This window comes from Hemiscyllium ocellatum, chromosome 21 (assembly GCF_020745735.1).
Source record: "Hemiscyllium ocellatum isolate sHemOce1 chromosome 21, sHemOce1.pat.X.cur, whole genome shotgun sequence".
NCBI lineage: Eukaryota > Metazoa > Chordata > Chondrichthyes > Orectolobiformes > Hemiscylliidae > Hemiscyllium > Hemiscyllium ocellatum.
Window position 1 is genome coordinate 16,559,506 of NC_083421.1, and position 23,763 is coordinate 16,583,268.

Here is a 23,763-nt window from a genome sequence, read left to right on the forward strand (position 1 = left end):
CCCATTCCCCTACATTTACCCCTGACAAATCCACCGAACACTATGGGCAATTTAGCATGGCCAATTCACCTGACCTGCACATTTTTGGACTGTGGGAGGAAACCAGAGCACTTGGAGGAAACCCACGCAGACATGGGGAGTACAGTTGCCCAAGGCGGGAATTGAACCCAGGTCCTTGGCGCTGTGAGGCAGCAATGCTAACCACTGAGCCACCACTTCACATAAAAGGCTGCAAAAAAGGGTTTTGGATTTTAGTTTTGGGTTGGTGTTGGGGAATGAGTTGGGTTAGGGTAGATTATATTAAAACAAGACAGGATCTGACCAAAAAAGACTGGGAACAGCTATTCAAGGGTAAATCTACTGCAGAATGGTGAAGATATTTCAAAAGGTATTAAGGGGAATACAGGCCCATGTTCGTATATTCCATTTGGACTGAACACATGCCCAGAAAATCCTGGATGTCTAGGAATTTTGAGGACTGGCTAAAAATGAAGAGAGATACATTTAACAGGTATAAAGGGAGCAAAACAATAAAGGCCCAAAAGAAGTATATGGGTAAACACAAGAAAGCAATTAGGATAATAAATGAGGCATGAGAAAATACGGGGTGGGGGTCAACATTAGGAAGAATCCCAAGACATTCGACAAGTCTATCAAGGGAAGAGAATAACCAGTGAAAGAGCAGGGCCCATTAGGGACCTAGTGAGCAATCTGTGTGTGAAGCTGGAGGATAATGGGAGAGTGTTGAATGAGTACTTCAAATCTGTCTTTACTCAGGAGAAGGAAGATGTGAGCACAGAATTCAAGAAAGTGGATTGTAACATTTTTGAGCAGATTGATCTAAGAATCAAGGAGATAACAGAGTATTTTAGTGGAGTTGAAAGTGGAAAAATCCGCAGCTCCAGATGAGTTGAAAGCTATGGGAGATCAGGGATTAAATGACTGACCCATTTTTTTAAAAACAGAGGAGGTGGCAGAGAACTGGAAGACAGCTGATATAGTTTAATTTCACAAGAAGAGTGGTAAAGATAGATCAGGGAATGATAGGACAATGAATCTAACATCAGCGGTAAGGAAAACATTGGAGAAAATAGTGAAGGAGAACATTAATCTCTATTTAGAGAGGAGAGATTTGATCAGGGATAATCAGCATTGCTTTGTCACAGGGAGGTCATGCCTAAAAGAATCTGGTGAAATTTGTCAAGCAGGTGATCAAGCATTTGGATGAAGGTAGTGTAGTTGATATAGTTAATATGGATTTCAGCAAGAACTTTGACAAAGTCTCACATGGGAGATGCATAAAGAAGGTAAAAGCACTTGGGATCCAAGGTAACTCAGCAAGTTGGACCAAAAATTGGCTTAGTGACAGGAGATGGAGGGTGGTGATAGAAGGTTGTTTAGGTGAATAGAAAGCAGCTATTTCCCTTAGTCAAAGGGGGACAAAATTTTAAAGTGAAAGGCAGGAAGTTTAAAGAGGATTTGAGGAAACACTTTATCCCTCAGAAGATGGTGGAGTCTGGAGTACCCTGCCTGGGAGGTTAGTTGAGGCAGGAAACCTCACAACCCTAAAAAGTACTTGGATGAGCATTCAAAATGTCATACCATTCAAAGCTATAGGTCTAGTGCAGAAAATTGGGACTGGTGGAGATAGTAGCAGTTTTGGTCGTACTGGTTTGATGGGCCAGATGGCCCTTCTATACTGTATGATTCTATGATGGTTCTGGGTACATGTTTCGCTGCCAGAGTCCTGACTTCCATGGTTGCCCGTTTTGCAGGTGGAGAGGTAACTGTTATGATTCCTCATTGGAATTCAGTTCAATATCTGACAACTTTGCATCTGGTGTCAGTCCTTTTGCACTGATGACATGTGTCCTGTAAATGTCACTTGCATTCACATGGGAACATCATAATTTTCCATTACCGCACTCACAAAGGGGAATTGAAATGGTCGTAGAGGGGAGTTATAACATAATATTACTGTGCTCACAGAGGATTTCTGTAACATTACATTACCATGTTCTCAGATGGGATTTGTAATGTTATGTTACTGTGTTCGCAGAGGGAGCAGTACATCATGTTCATTACGTGAATATTACATTATGTCCACAAAGGTGACATGGAGTCCGTGGAGGGGGTTTGCAATGTCATACTGCTGTTGTTCACAGAGAGCATCTGTAACATTACATTATTGCATTCAATGAGGGGAATTGTAATGTTGTTTGCTGTATTCAGAGAAGGGATCTGGAGCATTATGTTACTGTGTTCACAAAGTAGATTAATAACGTTATATTACTATGTTCACTGAGGGGATTAGGTAATGTTGTTACTGTGCTCACATAGATTGTTTGCAACATTATGTTACACTGCTCCTAGAAGAGGTTTGTAATGTTATTTTACGTGTTCACAGAGGGGATTTCCAGCTTTGCCAACGACCCAGCAAAGGCTGGCCAGTTACTCAGGCCATGCTTAGACAAAATGCTAAAGTATATCCCACCAAAGGAATTCCAGGAAACCAACATCTTTCTGGGCGCTACCGATGGCATGCGTTTACTCGAGTAAGGAAAATTCCAATGTTTACTGCACAATGTTGACTGTAAATTGAACAACTGGAAACACGGGTGATTTAATGATTTTGGTTAATAGGTGGAAATTGCCACTGGTGATTTGGTGATGGGAAAAGGTGTTTTGTAGCGTATGGCAGCCTTTCTGGACATAAAATTTGCAACATTGATCTGTAAATTGAGGGGTTTTCAATTTTACATTTCAAGTGTTATTGTAGTAAAGGTTTGGAAAGAATTGTTGACTATTTGCTATGCAATGCTGTGCAAATGTGTTTGAAGGTCAGGTGTGACCATGAAATTTTGATGCTAACCACCATTATTTGGACATCTGTAGGTTTAGCATCCATGTATTGATGAGGCATAACCATCCTTAATAGTGATGCGGTCATGGGTTTGGAAGGTGCTGTCTAAGGAGCCTTTATGAATTTCTGCAGTGCATCTTGTGGATAGTACACACTGCTATTCAGTCAATGGTGAAGCAAGTTATTGAATAATGTTTATTGAATGTGGTGCCAATCAAGTAGGCTGCTTTGTCCTGGATGGTGTCAGGCTTTTTGAGTGCTGTTGGAGCTGCATCCATCCAGGCAAGTGGGGAGAATTCCATCAGATTACTGTCTTGGGCCTTGTAGATGGTGAACAGACTTTGGGGAGTCAGGAGGTGAACTAGCTGCCATGGTATTCCCAGCGTCTGACCTGCTTTTACAGCCACCATGTGAGTTTCTGGTCCTTAGCCACTCCAAGAATACTGATATGGGGATTCAGTGATGATAATTTAAACGGCAGTGATTAGATCATTTCTGATTAGAGATGACATTGACTGACATTGATGGAGCACAAATGTTACTTGCCACTTGTCAGCCCAAACCTGGATATTCTCGAGGTTTTGTTGTATTTGAACAGGAACTGCTTCAGTATCTGAGGAGTCATGAACGGTGCTGAACATTGTGAAATCATCAGCAAACATCCCCACTTCTGTCCTTATCATGGCGGCAGGGAGGGGATGAAGTAGCTGAAACTGGTTGGGTCTAGAAAACCACCCTGAAGAAGTCGAGGCAAAAAACATTTTCCTCGTATCTCCCCTAGTTCTAGAATGCCTGCAGTGCTGAAAGAGGCCATTTGGCCAATCACATCTGCACCTACCTTCCAAGTAGCATCCCACCCAGACACATCACCCATCCTATGCCTGTAACCCTGAATTTACCCTGGCTAATCCACCTAGCTTACACATCCCTAAACACTATGTACAATTTAGCATAACCAATCCACCTAAACTGCAGATCTTTGGACTGTGGCAGGGAACCAGAACACCCAGAGGAAACCCACGCAGACATGAGGAGAATGTGCAAACTCTGGACAGTCACGTGAGACTAGAAGCAAACATGTGTCCTTGATGCTGTGAGGCAGCTTCTTACCTTCTTCTGTTTCTTACCTTAAGTTTACATCCTCGGGTTATTGCTACCTCCATCAAGGGAAACAATTTCTTCCTATCTGCCCCTCATAATTTTGTTCATCTCAGTCATGACCCCTCTCAATTGTCTCTGCTCTAAGGAAAACAAGCTTAGTCTCTTCATAACCGAAACTCTTGCAGCCAGGCAACATTCTGATAAATCTCCTCTTCACCTTCTCCAGTACGCTCACATCCCTCCAATAATATGGACTTCAGAAATGTACACAATATCACCGGCGTAACCAGCTTTTTGTACAGTTCCATCATACCCACCTACTATTCAACTCTATGCCTTGACTAATTTCTACCTCGCTATGTATGTTATCCACGATACTCTCAGATTTGCAGATGTTCCACAGTGTCGCCAGCCATCGCTCCAAAACCGAAGCTTCCAGGAGCTGCAGTTGGAAGAACTTCCTCCACACATGCTGGCTCCTGGCACTGGAAATGTGCCCAGCTTCCCATATAGGGCAGGGGCACCAAACCATGATTTCGAGCTCCTTTGCCATAGAACAAAGAACATAGAACAATACAGCACAGAACAGGCCCTTCGGCCCACGATGTTGTGCCGAACATTTGTCCTAGCTTAAGCACCTATCCATGTACCTATCCAATTGCTGCTTAAAGGTCACCAATGATTCTGACTCTGCCACTCCCACAGGCAGCGCATTCCATGTCCCCACCACTCTGGGTAAAGAACCCACCCCTGACATCCCCCCTATACTTTCCACCCTTCACCTTAAATTTATGTCCCCTTGTAACACTCTGTTGTACCCGGGGGAAAAGTCTCTGACTGTCTACTCTATCTATTCCCCTGATCATCTTATAAACCTCTATCAAGTCACCCCTCATCGTGCACCGTTCCAATGAGAAAAGGCCTAGCACTTGCAACCAATCCTCGTACGACCTATTTTCCATTCCAGGCAACAGCCTGGTAAATATCCTCTGCACCCTCTCCAAAGCTTCCACATCTTTCCTAAAGTGAGGTGACCAGAACTGCACACAGTACTCCAAATGTGGCCTTACCAAGGTCCTGTACAGCTGCAACATCACCTCACAGCTCTTGAATTCAATCCCTCTGCTAATGAACGCTAATACACCATAGGCCTTCTTACAAGCTCTATCCACCTGAGTGGCAACTTTCAAAGAGCTATGAACCTAGATCCCAAAATCCCTCTGCTCCTCCACCTTACTAAGAACCCTACCGTTAACCCTGTATTCCGCATTCCTATTTGTCCTTCCAAAATGGACAACCTCACACTTGACAGGGTTGAATTCCATCTGCCACTCCTCAGCCCAGCTTTGCATCATATCTAAGTCCCTTTGCAGCTATCCACAATTCCACCTATCTTCGTAACATCTGCAAATTTACTGACGCACCCTTCGACTCCCTCTTCCTAGTCATTAATAAAAATTACAACCAGCAGAGTACCCAGAACTGATCCCTGCGGAACTCCACTTGTAACTGGACTCCAGGCTGAATATTTACCATCTACCCACCACTCTCTGACTTCGACCGGTTAGCCAATTCTCTATCCAACTGGCCAAATTTCCCACTATCCCATGCCTCCTGACTTTATGCATAAGCCTACTATGGGGAACGTAATCAAATGCCTTACTAAAATCCATGTACACTACATCCACTGCTCTACCTTCATCCACATGCTTGGTCACCTCCTCAAAGAATTCAATAAGACTTGTAAGACAAGACCTACCCTTCACAAATCCGTGCTGGCTGTCCCTAATCAAGCAGTGTCTTTTTAGATACTCATAAATCCTATCCCTCAGTACCCTTTCCATTACTTTGCCTACCACAGAAGTAAGACTAACTGGCCTGTAATTCCTGGGGTTATCCCTATTCCCTTTTTTGAACAGAGGCACAACATTCGCTACTCTCCAGTCCCCTGGTACCACCCCCGTTGACAGTGAAGACGAAAAGATCATTGCCAAGGGCTCTGCAATTTCCTCTCTTGCTTCCCACATAATCCTAGGATATATCCCGTCAGGCCCGGGGGACTTGTCTATCCTCAAGTTTTTCAAAATGTCCAACACATCTTCCTTCCTAACAAGTATCTCCTCCAGCTTACCAGTCCGTTTCATGCTCTCCTCTTCAATAATACGGTCCCTCTCATTTGTAAATACTGAAGAAAAGTACTCATTCAAGACCTCTCCTATCTCTTCCGACTCAATACACAGTCTCGCACCACTGTCCTTGATTGGACCTACCCTCGTTCTCGTCATTCTCATGTTTCTCACATACGCATAAAAGGCCTTGGGGTTATCCTTGATCCTACCTGTCAAAGATTTTTCATGCCCTCTCTTAGATCTCCTAATCCCTTTCTTCAGCTCCTTCCTGGCTATCCTGTATCCCTCCAACGTTCTGTCTGAACCTTGTTTCCTCAACCTTATGTAAGCCTCCTTCTTCCTCTTTACTAGACATTCAACCTCCCTCATCAACCAAGGTTCCCTCACATGACATCTCTTTCCTGCCTGACAGGTACATACATATCAAGGACATGTCGTATCTGTTCCTTGAAAAAGTTCCACATTTCAATGACATCCTTCCCTGACAGCCTATGCTCCCAACTTATGCTCCTCAGATCCTGTCTTGCAGCATCGTATTTACCCTTCCCCCAATTGTAAAACCTACCCTGTTGCACGCACCTATCTCTCTCCATAACCAAGGTGAAAGTCACAGAATTGTGGTCACCATCACCAAAATGCTCACCCACTAACAAGCCCATCACTTGTCCCAGTTCGTTACCGAGCACCAAATCCAACATGGCCTCCCCTTTGGTCGGACAATCTACATACTGAGTTAGAAAAGCTTCCTGGACACACTGCACAAACATTGCCCCATCCAATCTACTTGATCTAAAGAGCTTCCAATCAATATTTGGGAAGTTGAAATTGTCCATGACTACTACCCTGTGGCTTCTGCACCTTTCCAAAATCTGTTTCCCTCCCTCCTACACCATTCTTGCAGCCACGTGTTCAACTGCACTCTCTCCCTATTCCTTGCCTCACTGTCACGTGGCACCTGCAACAACCCAGAGATGACGACTCTGTCCGTCCTAGCTTTTAGCTTCCAGCCTAACTCCCTGAGCTCCTGAATGTCCTCCCGACCCCTCTTCCTACCTATGTCACTGGTGCCAATGTGTACCACGACTTCTGGCTGCACACCCTCCCCCTTAAGGATCCTGAAGACTCGGTCCGAGACATCTCGGACCCTGGCACCCGGGAGGCAACAAACCATCCGAGAGTCTCGTCCATGTCCACAGAATCGCCTGTCTGTCCCTCTAACTATACAGTCTCCTATAACTAGCACTCTCCTCCTCTCCCCCTTTCCCTTCTGAGCCTCAGAGCCGGACATCGTGCCAGAGACCCGGTCACTGCAGATTACCCCTGCTAGGCCATCCTCCCCAACAGTATCCAAAGCGGTATACTTATTGTTGAGGGGAACGCCCACAGGGGATCCCTGCACTGCCTGCTTCCTCCCCTTCCCACCTCTAACTATTACCCAGCTACGTCTGTTGTCTGGCGTAATTACGTCCCTGTAGCTTCTATCTATCACCCTCTCAGTCTCTTGAATAATTGTCAGTTCATCCAACTCCAGCTCCAGTTCCCTAACGCGGACTATGAGGAGCTGGAGCTGGCTGCACTTCTGGCAGATGAAGTCGGCAGGACATCGGTGGTCACCCCTACCTCAAACATCCTGTGCTGCCATAACTCTACACTTAGTCTCCAAAACAAGAACACTAAGGACCTTACCTTTTTTTTTAGGTTAGAGGGGGAGGGAGGGTGGGAGACACTACACGTGTAGTGTCTCGGGTTCCTTCTCCACTCAAATATCAATCACTTACCTTCCCAACCAGCTCTGCACCCCGACCACACCTCCGCCCAGCTCCCGCCACTCTCCGGAAAGGGGGAGAGGAGGCGAGGAGGACGAGAGCGCTAGTTATAGGAGACTCTATAGTTAGAGGGACAGACAGGCGGTTCTGTGGACATGGGCGAGACTCTCGGATGGTTTGTTGCCTCCCAGGTGCCAGGGTCTGAGATGTCTTGGACTTACCCCAGTGGATTAAATCTTTAAAGGGCTCTTAAATAATATCAATTATTTTGTGACCTGTCTTTCCTTGATCTCATTGAAACAGAATACAGCCCTTACAAACTACCAACCAAAAAATATAGACTTTACAAACTATAAGCAGTAATAGTAGTACAGATACTCGCTGCCTTTATTCACACAAGTATGGATTCTTCTTGCCCATGTCCTGGTGTGACTTCAGGAGCTCAGCCTCCGGATTGAGCAACATCAAGGCTGGATTACAATTTGAAATTTTGTTCTACGCAGCCACTACTTTTCTCTTTGACAGGACTCTGTACCTGTAAGGGTTCCTTAAAGTCACCATTTTAACTTATGCTCCAGATTATCCAAGACCTTATGTTTCGATGAAAGAGCAGAAGTACTATCCATTGGAAGGACTGACCATCTCCTTCCTTTTTCACCTAAGTTCCTCTTTCGCTAAACTCCAGTCACACCCCAGTGCAAAAAAGCAGCGTTCCATTGCAGACAAGGCAGATTGTATAGACACATGCTATCATCCTGATTGTAGGTACAGCTTTCTTAAACTACAATTATAAAATCAGAAGTCATTGTATTAAAGAGACTGTAGTAATGTGGATACGATATTTGTTGACTTTTAGGAAACAAAGAGTAAATAGTCATTTTTTTTCAGCCCCTACAGAACCTGTACGCCAGGACGAGCACGAGAAGCCTGTGCTTTGGAACCTGTGCTCCAGAGTCAAGGGGACAGCGACTGTCCGTGTACCCAAACCAGAATTACAGTCTGTCCCTATAAAGCATATAGCCCAGTATCAGGATTTTAAGCTGTATCTATGGAAGCAATATTCCAGAGTTAGGATTATCATTGGTGCTGGTAGAACATATAGCCCCAGAGATTAGAGAACATAAAACAGTACAACAGAACAGGCCCTTCACCCAACCATGATGCTATTCTAAATTAATCCCATCTGCCTCTATTGTCTGCCTGTTCACGTATCTGTGTAAATGCCATTAAATTTGGCGACCATTTCTGTCCAGGCACCTATGACCCTCTGTGCAAAACAAAACTTACCTCCCACATCTCCTTTAAACTAGCCCCCACTCACCCTGGGAAACAGACTCCAATTATCCACCCTAACCATGCCTGTCATAATTGTATATACTTCTATAAGGTTGACCCTCAGTCTCTGACACTTTTGCAAAACAATCCATGCTAGCCCAACCTCTCCTTATAGCTCATACAGTCCAATTCAGGCAACTTCCTGGTAAACCTCCTCTGCACCTCTCCAAAGCCTCCACATCCTTCCTAAAGTGTGGCAACAAGAACTGGGCACAATACTCAAAATATGGCCTGACCAAAGCTGCAATGTGACTAGCCAACTTTAATACTCAATTTTCCAACTGATGAAGGCAAGTACACCATAAGTCTTCTTTAATCACCTTATCCACTTGCATTGCCATTTTCAGTGAACTATGGACTTAGACCCTTAGATCCTTCTATATATTAATGCTCCTAAGGGTCTAGCCATTTACAGTATACTTTCCTCTTGCATGTAATGCCCAAAATGCACCACCTCACTTTTGTGCCTATTAAACCTATAGCCCAGGACCAGGATTCTATTCTGTGTTAATGGAAACGGTATTGTAGCCTGGAGATCAGAGTCAAAAAGTGTGGTGCTGATTTTTGACTCCAAGGGGACCTGTAGCCCAGTTTCAGGATTGAATATGGAAACTGCGCCATAGGACCAGGATTATATCCTGTTCCTATGAAACCCCTGTGGCACAGAACCAGGATGATAGCCTATGCCTACAGTACCTGCACCCCAGGAGCAGAAGAATCACAGATTGGTTACAGAACACAAGGGAGCCTTTTGGCACATTGTGCCTACACCATCTCTTCATCATTACCATGCATCAATCTCCTGTTTCCATCCCTATACCATTTCTGTTTAAATAATCATCCAATGTCCTCTTGAATTCCTCAATTGAATCCACCATATTTCTAGGCAGTACATTCTACACTCTTGCTATTCACTGAGTGACAACTTTTTTTCTCATATCACCCTTGCTTCTTTTACATGTCACTTTAAATCAATGCCATCTTATTGTTGTTCCTTTTATGAGTAGGAACAGCTTCACGCTATCTAGTCTGTCTAATCTCTCATGGTTTTGAAAACCAATATCGAATCTTTTCTTCAAGGACAACAGTCCTACATTAGTCATAGAAAATCATTGGATCAAAAAAAGACACTTCAACCCCATCGTGTCCACATTTGTCAAAAACAACTACTTAACTCAATTAGCTCTCCATGAGTTTCTCTCTCTCTATGGAAGTTGGTCTCTGACCAATTTTCAAAATATTTGCATTCTTATTCCCCCCAACATCGGATCATCTGATTGGTTCAATTTTGGCAAAACAATAAATTCAAACTCGATCGGATTTTTTTTTCCTTCGGCATAATTCAAACTGATTGGTTAAATTCAAGTTGTTGTCATCAAAACAGCAACCAAAACTCAGGGATCCATTTCACAGTCAAATGTTACATATTTTAAATTTCCCATTACACTCTGGAACTGCCATCTTGTCAGTTACACAGATGCTTGTGAGCTCTCATTTCAGAACAGCATTCTCTCTCTCTTAAAGGTACAGTACTTGCCTTCAAGTTCATAACACCTCACCCCTTAAGAAAAAACTGAACCATCATAATGAGAAGATAGCTTCATTTTTTTCTCTAATTCTTAATCCCATTGTTATGAAATACATATGTCTTAATCTAAGTGATACTTTTCATATTAATTCTGCACATGTATATGGCATTGGAATCAGTCAAATCTTAGCTACAATTTTTTTCCTTTAAATCTGCAATAACGCATCTGCTATCACATATTTATGACCCATAAAATGTACAATTTAAAAATTAAAAGCCTGTAACATAAAACTCCAACAAAAATAGTCTCATACTTTTGTCTTTAACTCTTTCCAAGAATGTCAGAGGATTGTGGTTCATGTACAGATCAGTCTCCAACAATTGTTTGTCACGTGAACATTAAAATGCTGTAATTTTAAATTCAATACCAAATTCAATAATTCTTTTCAATGGTAGAGTATTTTGTCTGACGGGTGTTGAGTTTCTTTGAAAATTAGCTAATTGGCCATTCAATTCCATCATCATTTTCCTGTAGCAGTACAGCTCCAATTCCTATATCACTAGCATCGATTGCAAACTTTGAAGGGTTTCAAAAATATGGTATAGCTAAAAGAGGTGCGATTAACATCATGCTTTTAAATTCTCAAATGCCTCCTGACATTGTTTGTTCTACCAAAATTATGTGTTCTTCTTTAGTAAGTCTGTCAGCGATGCCACCGCGCCACCAAGGTTTGGAACAAACTTTCAGTACAATCCGCTTAGTCCTAAAAATCGAAGCACCTTTTCCTTCGAGGATGGTCGTGGAAATTCCTCGATGCCCTTCGGCTTCATGTTCCTTGGGGCCAACCTTCCATGTTCTTTGTTATGTCCCAAGAATGTCACCTCTTCCTTCACGAATTCTGTTTTCGTTGAGTTTGTTACCAGTTTTGCTTCAAGAGGAATAAGGCCGAGGAGGCAAGGCTCAGACAGAGCACTAGAGGGTTACAAGGTAGCCAGGAAGGAACTGCAGAATGGACTGAGGAGAGCTAGAATCGGGCATGAAAGATCTTTAGGATTAAGAAAAACCCAGCATTGTACACATATGTGAGGAACAAGAGGATGGCCAGAGTGAGGGTAGGGCTGATTGGGGATAGTGGAGGCAACTTGTACCTGGGGTTGGAGGAGGCAGGGGAGGTCCTTAATGAATACTTTGCTTCAGAATTTACTCATGGGAGGGACCTTGTCGTTTGTGAGGACAGCATGAAACAGACTGATGTGCTCAAACAGATTGATGTTAAGAAGGACGATGTGCTGAAAATTTTGAAAAACATAAGGATACATCCCTGAGTGAGATGGGATATACCCAGGGTGACGACAGAAAGCAAGAGAAGAGATTGCTGTGCCTTTGGTGATGATTTTTGCATCCTCACTGCTTACTGGAGTAGTGTTAGATGATTAGAGAGTGGCAAATATTATTCCCTTGTTCAAGAAAGGGAATATGGATAATCCTGGGAAAGACAGATCAGTCAGTCTTACATCTGCAGCGGGCAAAGTATTAGAGAGGATTCTGAAAGACAGGATTTATGTTATTTGGAAAATCATAGCTTGACTAGAGATAGGCAGCATGGCTTTGTGAGGGGCAGGTCATGCCTCACAAACCTTATTGAATTCTTTGAGGATGTGACAAAACACATTGATAAAGGTAGATTAGTGGATGTGGTGTATATGGATTTTAGCAAGGTGTTTGACAAGGTTCCCCATGGTAGGCTGATTCAGAAAGTAAGGAGGCATGGGATACAGGGAAATTTAACTGGCTGGATACAGAATTGGCTGGCCCATTGAAGAAGAAGGTGGCAATAGATGGAAAGCATTTAGCCTGGAGCTCAGTGACCAGTGGTGTTCCGCAAGGATTTGTTCTGGGAACTCTGCTGTTTGTGATTTTATAATCGACTTAAATGAGGAAGAAGAAGGGTGGGCTAGTCAGTTTGCTGATGACACGAAGATCGATCAAGTGATGGATAGTGTGGAGGGCTGTTGTAGGTTGCAATGGTACATTGACAGGATGCAGAGCTGGGCTGGTAAGTGGCAAATGGAGTTCAACCTGGAAAAGTGTGAAGCGATTCATTTTGGAAGTTTGATTTTGAATGCAGATTACAGGATTAATGGCAGGATTCTTGGCAGTGTGGAGGAACAGAGGGATCTTGGGAGTTCATGTCCACGGAGCCCTCAGAGTTGCCACCCACGTTGACAGGGTTGTAAAGAAGGTACATGGTGTGAAGGCTTTCGTTAGCAGGGGGATTGAGTTTAAGAACTGCAAGGTTATGCTGCAGCTCTATAGAGCCCTTGTGAGAATACACTTGGAATATTGTGTTCAGTTCTGGTTCCTTATTATTAGGAAAGTTGTGGAAACTTCAGAGAGGGTGAAAAAGAGATTTGCCAGGATGCTGCCTCGACTGGAGGGCCTGTCTTAAGAAGAAAGGTTGAGAGAGCTTGGACTTTTCTCATTGGAGCAAAGAAGGATGAGAGGCGACTTGATAGAGGTATACAAGATGATGAGACATAGATAGAGAAAATAGTCAGAGACTTTTTACCAGGACTGAAATGGCTATCATAAAGGGATTTAAGTGATTGGAGGAAGGTTTAGGGGAGATGTCAGAGGTTGGTTCTTTACACAGACATTGGTGGAATACATTGCCAGTAGTGGTAGTAGAGTTAGATACATCAGGAACATTTAAGCAACTCCTGGACTGGCACATGGTAAATTGAAGGGTATGTCAGCTCGTTTGATCTTAGAGTAGGATAAGGGTTGGCATAACATCAAAGAGGTCTGCCAACTGTACCATGTGATCTTTCCATGACTTACTCCAGATCACTACATTATCCCAATAAACTGCCCAACTTGTTAATCTGGCCAAAACCCCGTTCATGAGTCTTTGAAATGTGACTGGTGCATTCTTCATTCCAAAGTTTGGTGGTGGTGGGGGGGGGGGGGGGGGGGGATCACTTTGAATTGATTTGGCCTTTTAAGGTTACAAATCCAGAAACTTCTTTCGCTTTCTCTGATAATTGTACCTGCCAATAACTACACAATAACTCCAACTTTATGATGTAAGCGGATTGACCAACTTTCTCTATACAGTCCTCCAATCTTGGTATTGGATAAGAGCTCAATTTTGTTCTGGCATTGAACTTGCGATTGTCCACAAAAATCATTGAGTCCCATCAGGTTTGGGAACTAATCCAATTGACGAACTCCGCTAACTCTGACTCAGTTTGATATCTTTATTGAGCATCACATTCACTTCCTACTGGACCTGTGTGGCTTTGTGAGGATTAAGCCTGTAGGGGTGTTGTTTTATTGGAACAATATTCTCTGCTTCCACCTCATGTCACCATATGCCCTCATACTGCTGCAACAAACCTTTCAACTCAGTTCTTTGCTGCTGAGGCAGCTAACTCACTAACCTATCCCACTCTTCAAGGACTTCCTCGTTCTTTATTGTATTTCGAGGCACATCAAAATCCATGACACCTGGATTTTATTCATCACTCAGTGGGACAGTAACTAATACCTGTTTCTCCAGTTCCCTGTCTCTATATAAGGTTTCAACATATTCATATGATATAGCTGATTGTCTTTTTCTATGCAGCATCTTTAACAGATAGTTTATCTGACTCAACTTTTTCTCAATTTGATAAGGACCACTAAACATGGCTTTGAAGGGATCTCCTATCACTGGTAACAGTACTAATACATTAACCCCATGGGAAAATGTCCAAACTTTAGAGTTTTTTTAATCTGCTACCTGCTTCATTCTATGCTGGGTCCTCCTCAAGTGCTGATTTCCAACTCACCTGTCTGATTTAATCTTTCCCCCACCTCAGATATACAGTCCAACTGTGAGACCTCCATTTCTTTCATTATTTTGAAAAGTTCTCTTACTTCATGTCCAAATCTTAACTCAAAGGGGGTAAACTGAGTAGATTCATTTGGGGCATCTCTAATGGTAAACAATATAAATGGGATAATTCTGACAGTACGCTCTTAACTTGGTCTTCAGGGTCTGATGCCACCTTTCCAGAGCTCCCTGGTTGATTTAAAGTGCTGCATGCCTAAGCTATCCATGACTTCCTTAATCAGCCTCACTGTAAAATTATACCCTCAGTCTGGCAGAATCTCTCTAGGTAGCCCATTCCAGGTAAAGAAAGCTACTAATGCCTCTACCACCCTTCTTGCCTTAATATTTCATAATGGAATTGCTTTTAAAACCTGATAAGACACATCCATTATGGTTAGAAAATACTGGTTCCCACTTTTAGTTTTAGGGAGAGGATCTACACAATCAATTATGACCCGCGTGAAAAGTTCTTTGAATACGGGAATTAGTAGCAAAGGTGCTGGTTTTATTACTGCCTGTGGCTTACCTACCAGTTAGCATGTATGACATGTATGGCAAAATTCTGGGCCAATGGAAGTGCTTTTGTACCTTAGCCGGAGTCTTCCTCACACCTTGGTGACCTTCTACTGGTAATTCATGTGCTCCCCGTAATACTTCCTGTCCATATGCTACCAGCAACACAATCTGGTGCACTTCTGCCCATTTCTCCTCTGTACTAACCTGCCGTTGGCTCCATTTTCATCTTAGGATTCTATCTTAAGATGATAAAGGTCTGACTCCTTTTCTGAGTATGCATCTATATGTATCTTTTACTGTCTCGTTTTTCTATTGTAAGTCCATTAGCCTTTCAGGACTAAACACCTCTGCCTGCCTGGTCAGGTTTTTCCTGCACCATTACATCAAACAGGGTGCCTGCTAACTGAACTTCAACTCCTTTGTCTTTCTCTTTAATTTTTGCTTCTGGTGTGACTCATGACAGAAGGATCCTGTTACTACACAGTCTGGAAAAATCCAGGACATTTTTTTTTCTTTTAACTACTCAGTTCCCTGTCTTCCTTTGGCTTCTCCACAACAATGGTGTCACTCCCACTTTTGATCCTGCTAAATCATTCCCAAGAACAAACTGTATTCTTGGAACTGACATTCTGTCAATCATTCCCACTGTTACATCCCCAGTCTTGAGTTGGATCTCAAATCTGATCTTACACAGGGAAACATTAAATTTCTGTCCATCCACTTCACAAATTACATCTCCCTCAGGTAACATGTCAGAGAGAATGCAAATACTTTCATCTCTTACTATTAGAAACTGATTAGTTTCCATATCTCTCAAAATTATAACTTCTTTCCCTTCTCCCCTGTTCTTCCTGAGTAAACTTTACCCACAGAGGTAAAGTCTTTATAGAAATCAGGCATTACCTCCATACCCAGCCCCTGCCTAGGCTCTGCATTCTCCTGCAGCTCCTCAACTTTTCTCGGGGTTTCCTGTACTATTTCCCCTAATGCCACTGGCTTAGCCTCTTTCACCACATCATTTCCCACAGTCCATTTCTTCAATAATCAGCACCGTGACCGTTTTTAAAGTCCTCCAGCAGAATAATCTCTCTGAGAATCCCATATACCTTATCTATTTTTAAGGCCCACATCCATCTATTAAAATTACTTAACATACATCTGACCTGGTTCCTTTATGAACCATTGTCTATAAGCTTCTGGTACCAATGCATTGACACTCAAAATAACCTTTCCTACATCTGCATAATTTCTGGACCCCTCATCTGACAGCACTTTAAATACCTCACCAGCTCGGCCAATTTTTCAGATGAAATAAAGAAGACTTTGACATCTTTCTCATCAAAATGTGGCAGTGATTTAACATATTTGTATACGTCCCTTCATCTCCATCCTGTTAATTTGACTTTCCTGACTAATGTGCAACTTCGGAAGTTTCAATTCTCCCTCCCTTTCTCTTTCTTCTCTTTCTTCTTCCTCTTTCGATTTGCGTACCTAAGAACCTTTTCTCCCTTTTTCCTCTCTCACTTTCTCCTCACTCTCTTTCCCTTGCGTTATCTTCTAACTCAATTTGCCTCAATTGTAATTTAAGTTTTTCTAATGCGACTGTACATGTCTGTTTCTCTGACAAATCTAATTACTTGACCAACTCCATTACGATTTCAGCTTTCCTTTTGTCTCTGGTTAAACTCAATTCTAACCTATTTGCTAATTGTTAAGGTATATACTTCTCTCTTTCTAAACTTTTTTGCAAATTTGGGAAGCATCTTCAAACTCTTGAACCTTTTTAGCAATCCTAAGAGCCATTTCCCTCACTTTTAATTTAACCAACCACAAGTAACCAAAAGTAAACAAATTTTCTTAATCAGTTTTACTTAAAGATCTAGGACTCTAATCACCAAGTGTTTAAATTTGCTGGGATCTTTTGTACCCCAAATCTGTTCAAATCTTTCCAAATCTGGCCAAAGCTCAGGCTGGATTTGTCTAAACCTGTCCAAATCTTGGACATGAACCCCTAGATTCCTATGTTAATCAGATCAAATGCCTAGCCTCATAATCTATTAAAATATGAGTGACAGAGAACTCCCAAATTCCACTCTTTAAAGAAAATAACATCAATTTATTTTCTAACGCTAAAAGTGAACATAAAATAAAAACTATTCACAAATCTAAGCCACCTTTCTGTTAACTGCTTACTATCTCTCTCCAACTCTACAACAATATGCTGTTGTAATAAGACATTTCTTAAAATTACATCAACTTAATTTCAAAACCACTACCTCTGTCTTCTTCTGTGTCTTCACTCTTCTGGCTGCTGATCTCCCGGGTCACCTTCCTTCTTTTTACTGCGAGCATGTTTCGCATGAAAAGGAACCTTTGATACAGAGTGTTTTCTAATTTCTTTGACAGAAAGATGCTATTTTGGCGGTTTGCTGTCTTTCTCTAAGGCAGTTGCTCTCTGACATATTTTCAAAATGTCTGCATTCTTACAACCTCAACATCAGATTGTGCAATTGGTTCAATATTGGCAAACCAAAAAATTCAAACTCGATTGGGTTTTACTATCCCAGAGCATAATTTAAACTGATTTAATTCGAATTGTTGTCAAAACAGCAACCAAAACTCGGGCATCCATTTCACAGCCAAACGTTACATTTTTATATTTTCCACCACACTCTGGGACTACCATCTAATCATACACACAGGTGCTTGTAAGTTTTCAGTTCAGACAGAATTCTCTCTTTTAAAAGTAAGTACACACCTTCAACTTCATAACATAGTATTTGGTCCATAGCTGTGGCATCACAAGTGCATGTCTGAATACCTCAGATATTGTGAGGATTTCTTCCTCTGTAGATATATTATGCTCATCTAGATATCTCTTCAAAAAATTTAATCAAGCTGGTCAGACCAGTATTGCAGGACCATGATAATCATCATCAGGATCCAATAGCATATATTCAAGGGACATCTCACCACCACCTTTTCAAGGGCACATAGGAACAGCCTGTAAATTCTGGTCCAATCAGTGATTCCCAAGTCCCATGATTGCACTGAAGTAATAGCTATGATTCTGGACCTGATACAGGTTCCTATTGTACAGACTATCATTTTAGTACTGAGCATCAAGTTCCACCTGCACAGGTAAAATGCTGGTCCTGGGATAAAGGCTGTATTGGCATAGGCTAGGATCCTGGTCCAGGGTTAGTTGCCATAGGAACAGGCTGTAATCCTGGTTTTGGGGTAAACGTTCCATTTGCAAAGGCTATATCCCTGGTCCTAGTCCAGGTCTACAGGCTACAATCCTGGTCCTGGGTTATAGGTTTCATAATCGCAGGCTATCAGTCTGGTCATTGGCTGTAGTTTCCATTAGCGCCAATGATAATCCTTCTCCTGCAATACTGGTTTTAGAGTCATAGGGTCATACAGCATGAAAACAAACTCTTTCATCCAGATAGTTTATGCTGACTCATGTTCCCAAACTAAACTAATCTCATCTGTCTGTGTTTGGCTCATATCCCTTCAAACCTTCTTATTCATGTACTTATCCAAATGTCCTTCAAACTTTGTAACTGTACCCACATCCACCATTTCCTCTGGCAGTTCATTCCTTAGGTTCTACAGGTACACACTATAATCCTGGTTCTGGGCTACAGATTTCATAGGCACAGGCTATAATCCTGATTCATAACCAAATTATTCACAAATGTATGTGTCTTTGCTGAATCTGGCATAATGGGTTATAGGCTATGAACATAGGTCTGGGCTATTGGCTCCATAGGCAGAGAATGTCATCCATATCCAAAAACACAGGATCTCATCCTAGCACTGGGATATAAATTCTGTGGTCACAATCTTAGCATGTTCTCTGCAACACAGCCTCAATATCTAGGAGAATATGAAATAGTGAGAAATTTTTGATTTCTATCAAACGAGGTGAGCATAATTTAATAATCTTATTTGGTCTTGTTACACAGATTGCAAAACCAGTCACAGTCCCGGATAATTCTTGATGTAGTTCAGAAAACTATTCAATCCTACCCATTTCATTTTTGCAAGGCTGTGATTCTCACAGGAGCACAGGAGGGAGCCTTTGGATGGACCTCTGTGAACTATCTTCTGAAATCCTTTCTCCAGGTGGGAAACTGGAAACTTTGTTTTTATTGATTCACAGGATGAGAGCACCACTGGCTAGACCAGCATTATTGTCCAGAGGGCAGTTAAGAGTCAACCACATTGTTGTGGATCTGGAGTCACATGGAGACCAGACCGAGTAAGAATGTCAGCTTCCTTCCCAAAGGACATTAGTGAGTCAGATGGGGTTTTCCCAACAATCGACAATGGATTCATGGTCATTACTAGATTCTTAATTCCAGATATTTATTGAATTCAAATTCCACCATCTGCTGGAGATGGTGAGATGCAAATCCAGCTCCCTAGAACATTAAAAGTCCAGCGATAATGCCTTTAAGCCATCGCTGCCTCTTACATGAGATAGATATATCTGATGTGCACATAGAGCAGGACTAACTGAGACACAGAGCTCGACAGCATAGAAAAAGACCTTATGACCTGTTAGCCTTAACCAGACACTTGTCCCCAGGGCAGGATTCACTGGCACAAGGGGCCATAGTTTTAAGATATGAGGAGAAAGGTATAGAGGGACATCAGATGTAGGTTCTTTATGCAGACAGTTGTGAATGCATAGAATGCATTGCCAGCAGTGGTGGTGGAAGCAGAATCATTAGGGACATTTAAGAGACTGTTGGACATGCACATGGACAGCAGTGAATTGAAGGGTGCGTAGGTTAGGTTATTTTATTTTACATTAGGATTAATCCTCGGCACAACATCGTGAGCCGAAGGTCTTGTTCTGTGCTGTATTTTTCTATGTTCTATGTTCAAAAAACAACCGCCTAACTTTTCTAACCCCATCTTCCATTGTTTGGCTCATAGCCTTGTATGACTTGGGATTGAAAATTCAAATCTGAATACTTTTTAAATGTCTATCTTTCCCACTCTTACCAGATGCCCACCATGCTTTTGTTGAAAACAAATTTTCATCACATCACCTCTAACCCTCCTCCCAGACATTAAAATTATGCCCTGGGTCATTGATTCCTCCAAAACAGAGAAAAAGGTCAGTCTTATCTGGCCTATTTGTGCACCTCATAAATTTTCACATGTCAATCATGCCTCTCCCTCATTTCCCTCTACTCTAAGGAAATAAACACCAGTATACACACTCCTTCTTCATCGTTAAAACTCCCCAGCCCACACAACCTCGTGGTAAATCTTCTCGGCACTGTCACACCCTTCTTATAATATGGATACCAGAACTTCACACAACACTCCATCCGTGGTCTAACCAACACTTTATACAGAACAAGGAACAATACAACACAGGAACAGGTCCTTCAGCCCTCCAAACCTACGCTGCCACATTTTGCCCTTCCATACTAAAACTGTCTTTGCTTCCTCTATTCCCTTCTTATTCATGTTTCCAGCTGTTTCTTGAATGCTGCAATTGTGCCTGCTTCCATCTCCTCCTCTGGTAGCACTTACTATCCTCTGTGTGAAAACCTGCCCACCTTACTCTTCACTTTTAAACTCCTCCCCCACCCATGCCAAGATCTTGAACCTGTGTCCCCTGGTAACTGATCCCTCCACCCTGGCAAAAAGCCTCATACTTTCCACTCAATCCATGCCATTCACAATGTTTTAAAAATAGAATCCTGACCTTGTCCAAACAGGCCATTTGGCCCAACAACTCCACGTTGACCGTCTGAACAGTAACCCACCCAGACCCATTCCCCTACCACTCTACTAATACCCCTAACCTACATATCCCTGAATACTATGGGCAATTTAGCATGGCCAATTCACCTCCACGTTTTTGGAAACCTGAGCAGACACAGGCAGAATGTGCAAACACCAAATACACATTCACTTAAAATGGGAATTGAACCCTGGTCCCTGACATTGTGAGGCAGCAATGCCAACCACTGAACCACCATGCTGCCCCTTCTTCTAAACATCTATCAGGTCACCCCTCAAACAAACCCAGTCTATCCAACCTTGCTTCATAACTAAAATCCCCATACCAGGCAACATTTCTTTACCCTCTCCAAAGCATCCTTCTGGTAGCATAGTGACCAGAACTGTAGGCAATATTCCAAGTGTGTCAAATCTGCCATTTTTCTGCCCATGCCTCCAACTGATTTATATCCTACTGTATCCTTTGACAATCCTCCTCATTATCCACAACTCTGTATATCTTTGTTTAATCTGCAAACTTACTAATTCATACATTTTCCTCCAAATCATTTATGTAGACCACGAACAGTAGAGGTTCCGACACTGTCACAACCTTCCACTCCAAAACGCATCCTTCCATCACTCCCCTCTATCTCCAGTGATTAAACCAGTTCTATGCCCATCTTGCCAGTTCACATCTGATACCATGTGACTTCAGCTTTTATAACTAAAGTTTTTGTCAAAGGCTTTCCTGAAGTCCATGTGGATATCACCACTTTCCCTTAATCATCTTCATCACCTCCTCAAAAAACTCAACCGAATTAGTGAAGCACAACCTCTCCAGCACACGACCATGCTGTCTATCGCGAATAAGACCATTTGCTTCTAAATGCATACAGATCTTGTTCCTGAGAATCTTTTCCAGTAATTTCCCTACCACTGACGTGAGACTCACAGGCCTGTAAATTTCCTGGATTATCCCTGGTACCCTTCTTAAACATTGGGATAACATCAGTTACTCTCCAGTCCTCTGGAACCTCAACCATAGCCAAAGCAGATACAAAGATATCTGTCAATGCTGCAACAATTTGTTCTCTTGCCTCCCTCAATATTCTGGGGTAGATTCCATCAGGATCTGGGGACTTATCTACCTTAATACTATTTAAGACACACCTCTTCCTTTTTAATAGCAACTTAGCTCAGAAATTCGACAATCCCTTCCTTGAGATCATCCTCCACCAATTCCTTCTCTTTGGTGAATATCAACACAAAGGATCTCACTGAAATCTTCTGGCTCCACCCATAGATTCCCTCCTTTATCCTTGAGTGGGCCAACCTCCTTTTACTTTTTATATTTATATAAAATGTCTTGGATTCTCCTTAATCCTGTTTGCTAATGACTTTTCATGACCCCTTTTAGCCTTCTAATCCCTTGTTTAAGTTATTTCCCATTTTCCTTATACACTTCTACGGCATTGTCAGCTCCCATCCTTCTGGACCTTATGTATGTTTCCTTTTATTTTAGACCAAGGTCATGACATCCCTGGTCACCCAAGGTTCACAGAACTTGCCACGCCTTTCCTTCATTCTCGCAGGAACATATTGCTCCTGAACTTTTATCAACTGCCATTTGAAATACTTCCACGTGTCCAATATGGGTTTACCCTCAACAGTCGCCTTCACTCAGCATTCTCCAGTTCCTGCCTAATATTGTTATGGTTTGCCTTCCCTCAATTTAACACCTTCACCCAAGGATTCCATGAGTTTCTTAAAACTCATGTTATTATGCTCCCCCAGATCAAATGAAGTTAAGTTTTAAAAACAGCTAATTTAACCAGGCTGTCCTGATTTAATAAAAGAGTGAAGTAGTTCAGTTACAAAACACAACAGCAAGTAATGACACAACACCCATATACACAGATTAGAAATGAGGACTGAGTCCAAAAAATGTTAAAGCTGAAAACACATAGATCAGCCTCTGTGGGTCATTTGGGAAGACGAATTAAGGTATCAATTCCCGTGGATATTAACAGTAGCACTGATGTTGGTAGTTGAATGTCAAGTTTGAGACTCTTTGCTTTGTAAGTTGATTAACATTTCTGAAGGGTCACTGGACCCAAAACATTAACTTTGATTTCTCTTCACAGATGCTGCCAGACCTGCTGAGCTTTTCCAGCTTCTATTTTTGTTTAAACTTTCTTTGTCCTGGTTCATTTCAACATTGGCTAAATTTCTATTCTTTATCTGCAGTGGACATTAATAAACACATACCAGAGTTGAAGATTTTAACGTTTAATCTTTGTCCCTGCAAAAAATACAAACATTTCACTCACCCAGATGCTGTCTTTTATTAATAATCATGTTCATAGATTTATAGAAACTATACAGTGCAGATAGAAGCCATTCAGCCCATCAAGCCTCACCGACCCTCTGAAGAGTATCCCAGCCATACCTGGCCCCTCAACCTTTCCCCTTTTCCCCTTTATTTGCCATGGTTAACCCACCTAGCCCACACATCCCAGGACACTACAGGACAATTTAGCATAGCTAATCCACCAAACCAGCACTGTGGGAGCTAACCAGGGCACCCGGTAGAAATTCACGCAGACACTGGGAGAACAAGCAAACTCCACGCAGACAGTCACCCAAGGTTAGAATTAAATCTGGTGTGAGGAACTGTGAGGCAGCTGTGCTAAATACTGTACCACTGTGTTGCCCATGAATTAATGACCAGAAAAAGAATATTTACAAAGTTAATCACAGAGGATTACACTTCACTTTGCAGCCCATTTCTTCAATTTGTAAGTATTTGAAGTCATTTTGGATGTATTTTTTAACAAAAATAACAGGTTGCAATTAAAGTTCAATATAAGTGACCCTGGTTATGATTTGT

General features: G+C 42.2%; 1 protein-coding gene across 1 annotated transcript in view; it reads left to right on the forward strand.

Moving 5' to 3' along the window:
• LOC132826025 (ectonucleoside triphosphate diphosphohydrolase 8-like) overlaps positions 1–23,763 on the forward strand; it is an 88,206-nt gene that overhangs the window by 18,998 nt on the left and 45,445 nt on the right. Inside the window, exons 3-4 of the mRNA XM_060841746.1 lie at positions 2,410–2,555; positions 19,091–19,250. Coding sequence (XP_060697729.1) covers positions 2,410–2,555; positions 19,091–19,250 — 306 coding nt within the window. The remainder of the gene's footprint in view (positions 1–2,409; positions 2,556–19,090; positions 19,251–23,763) is intronic.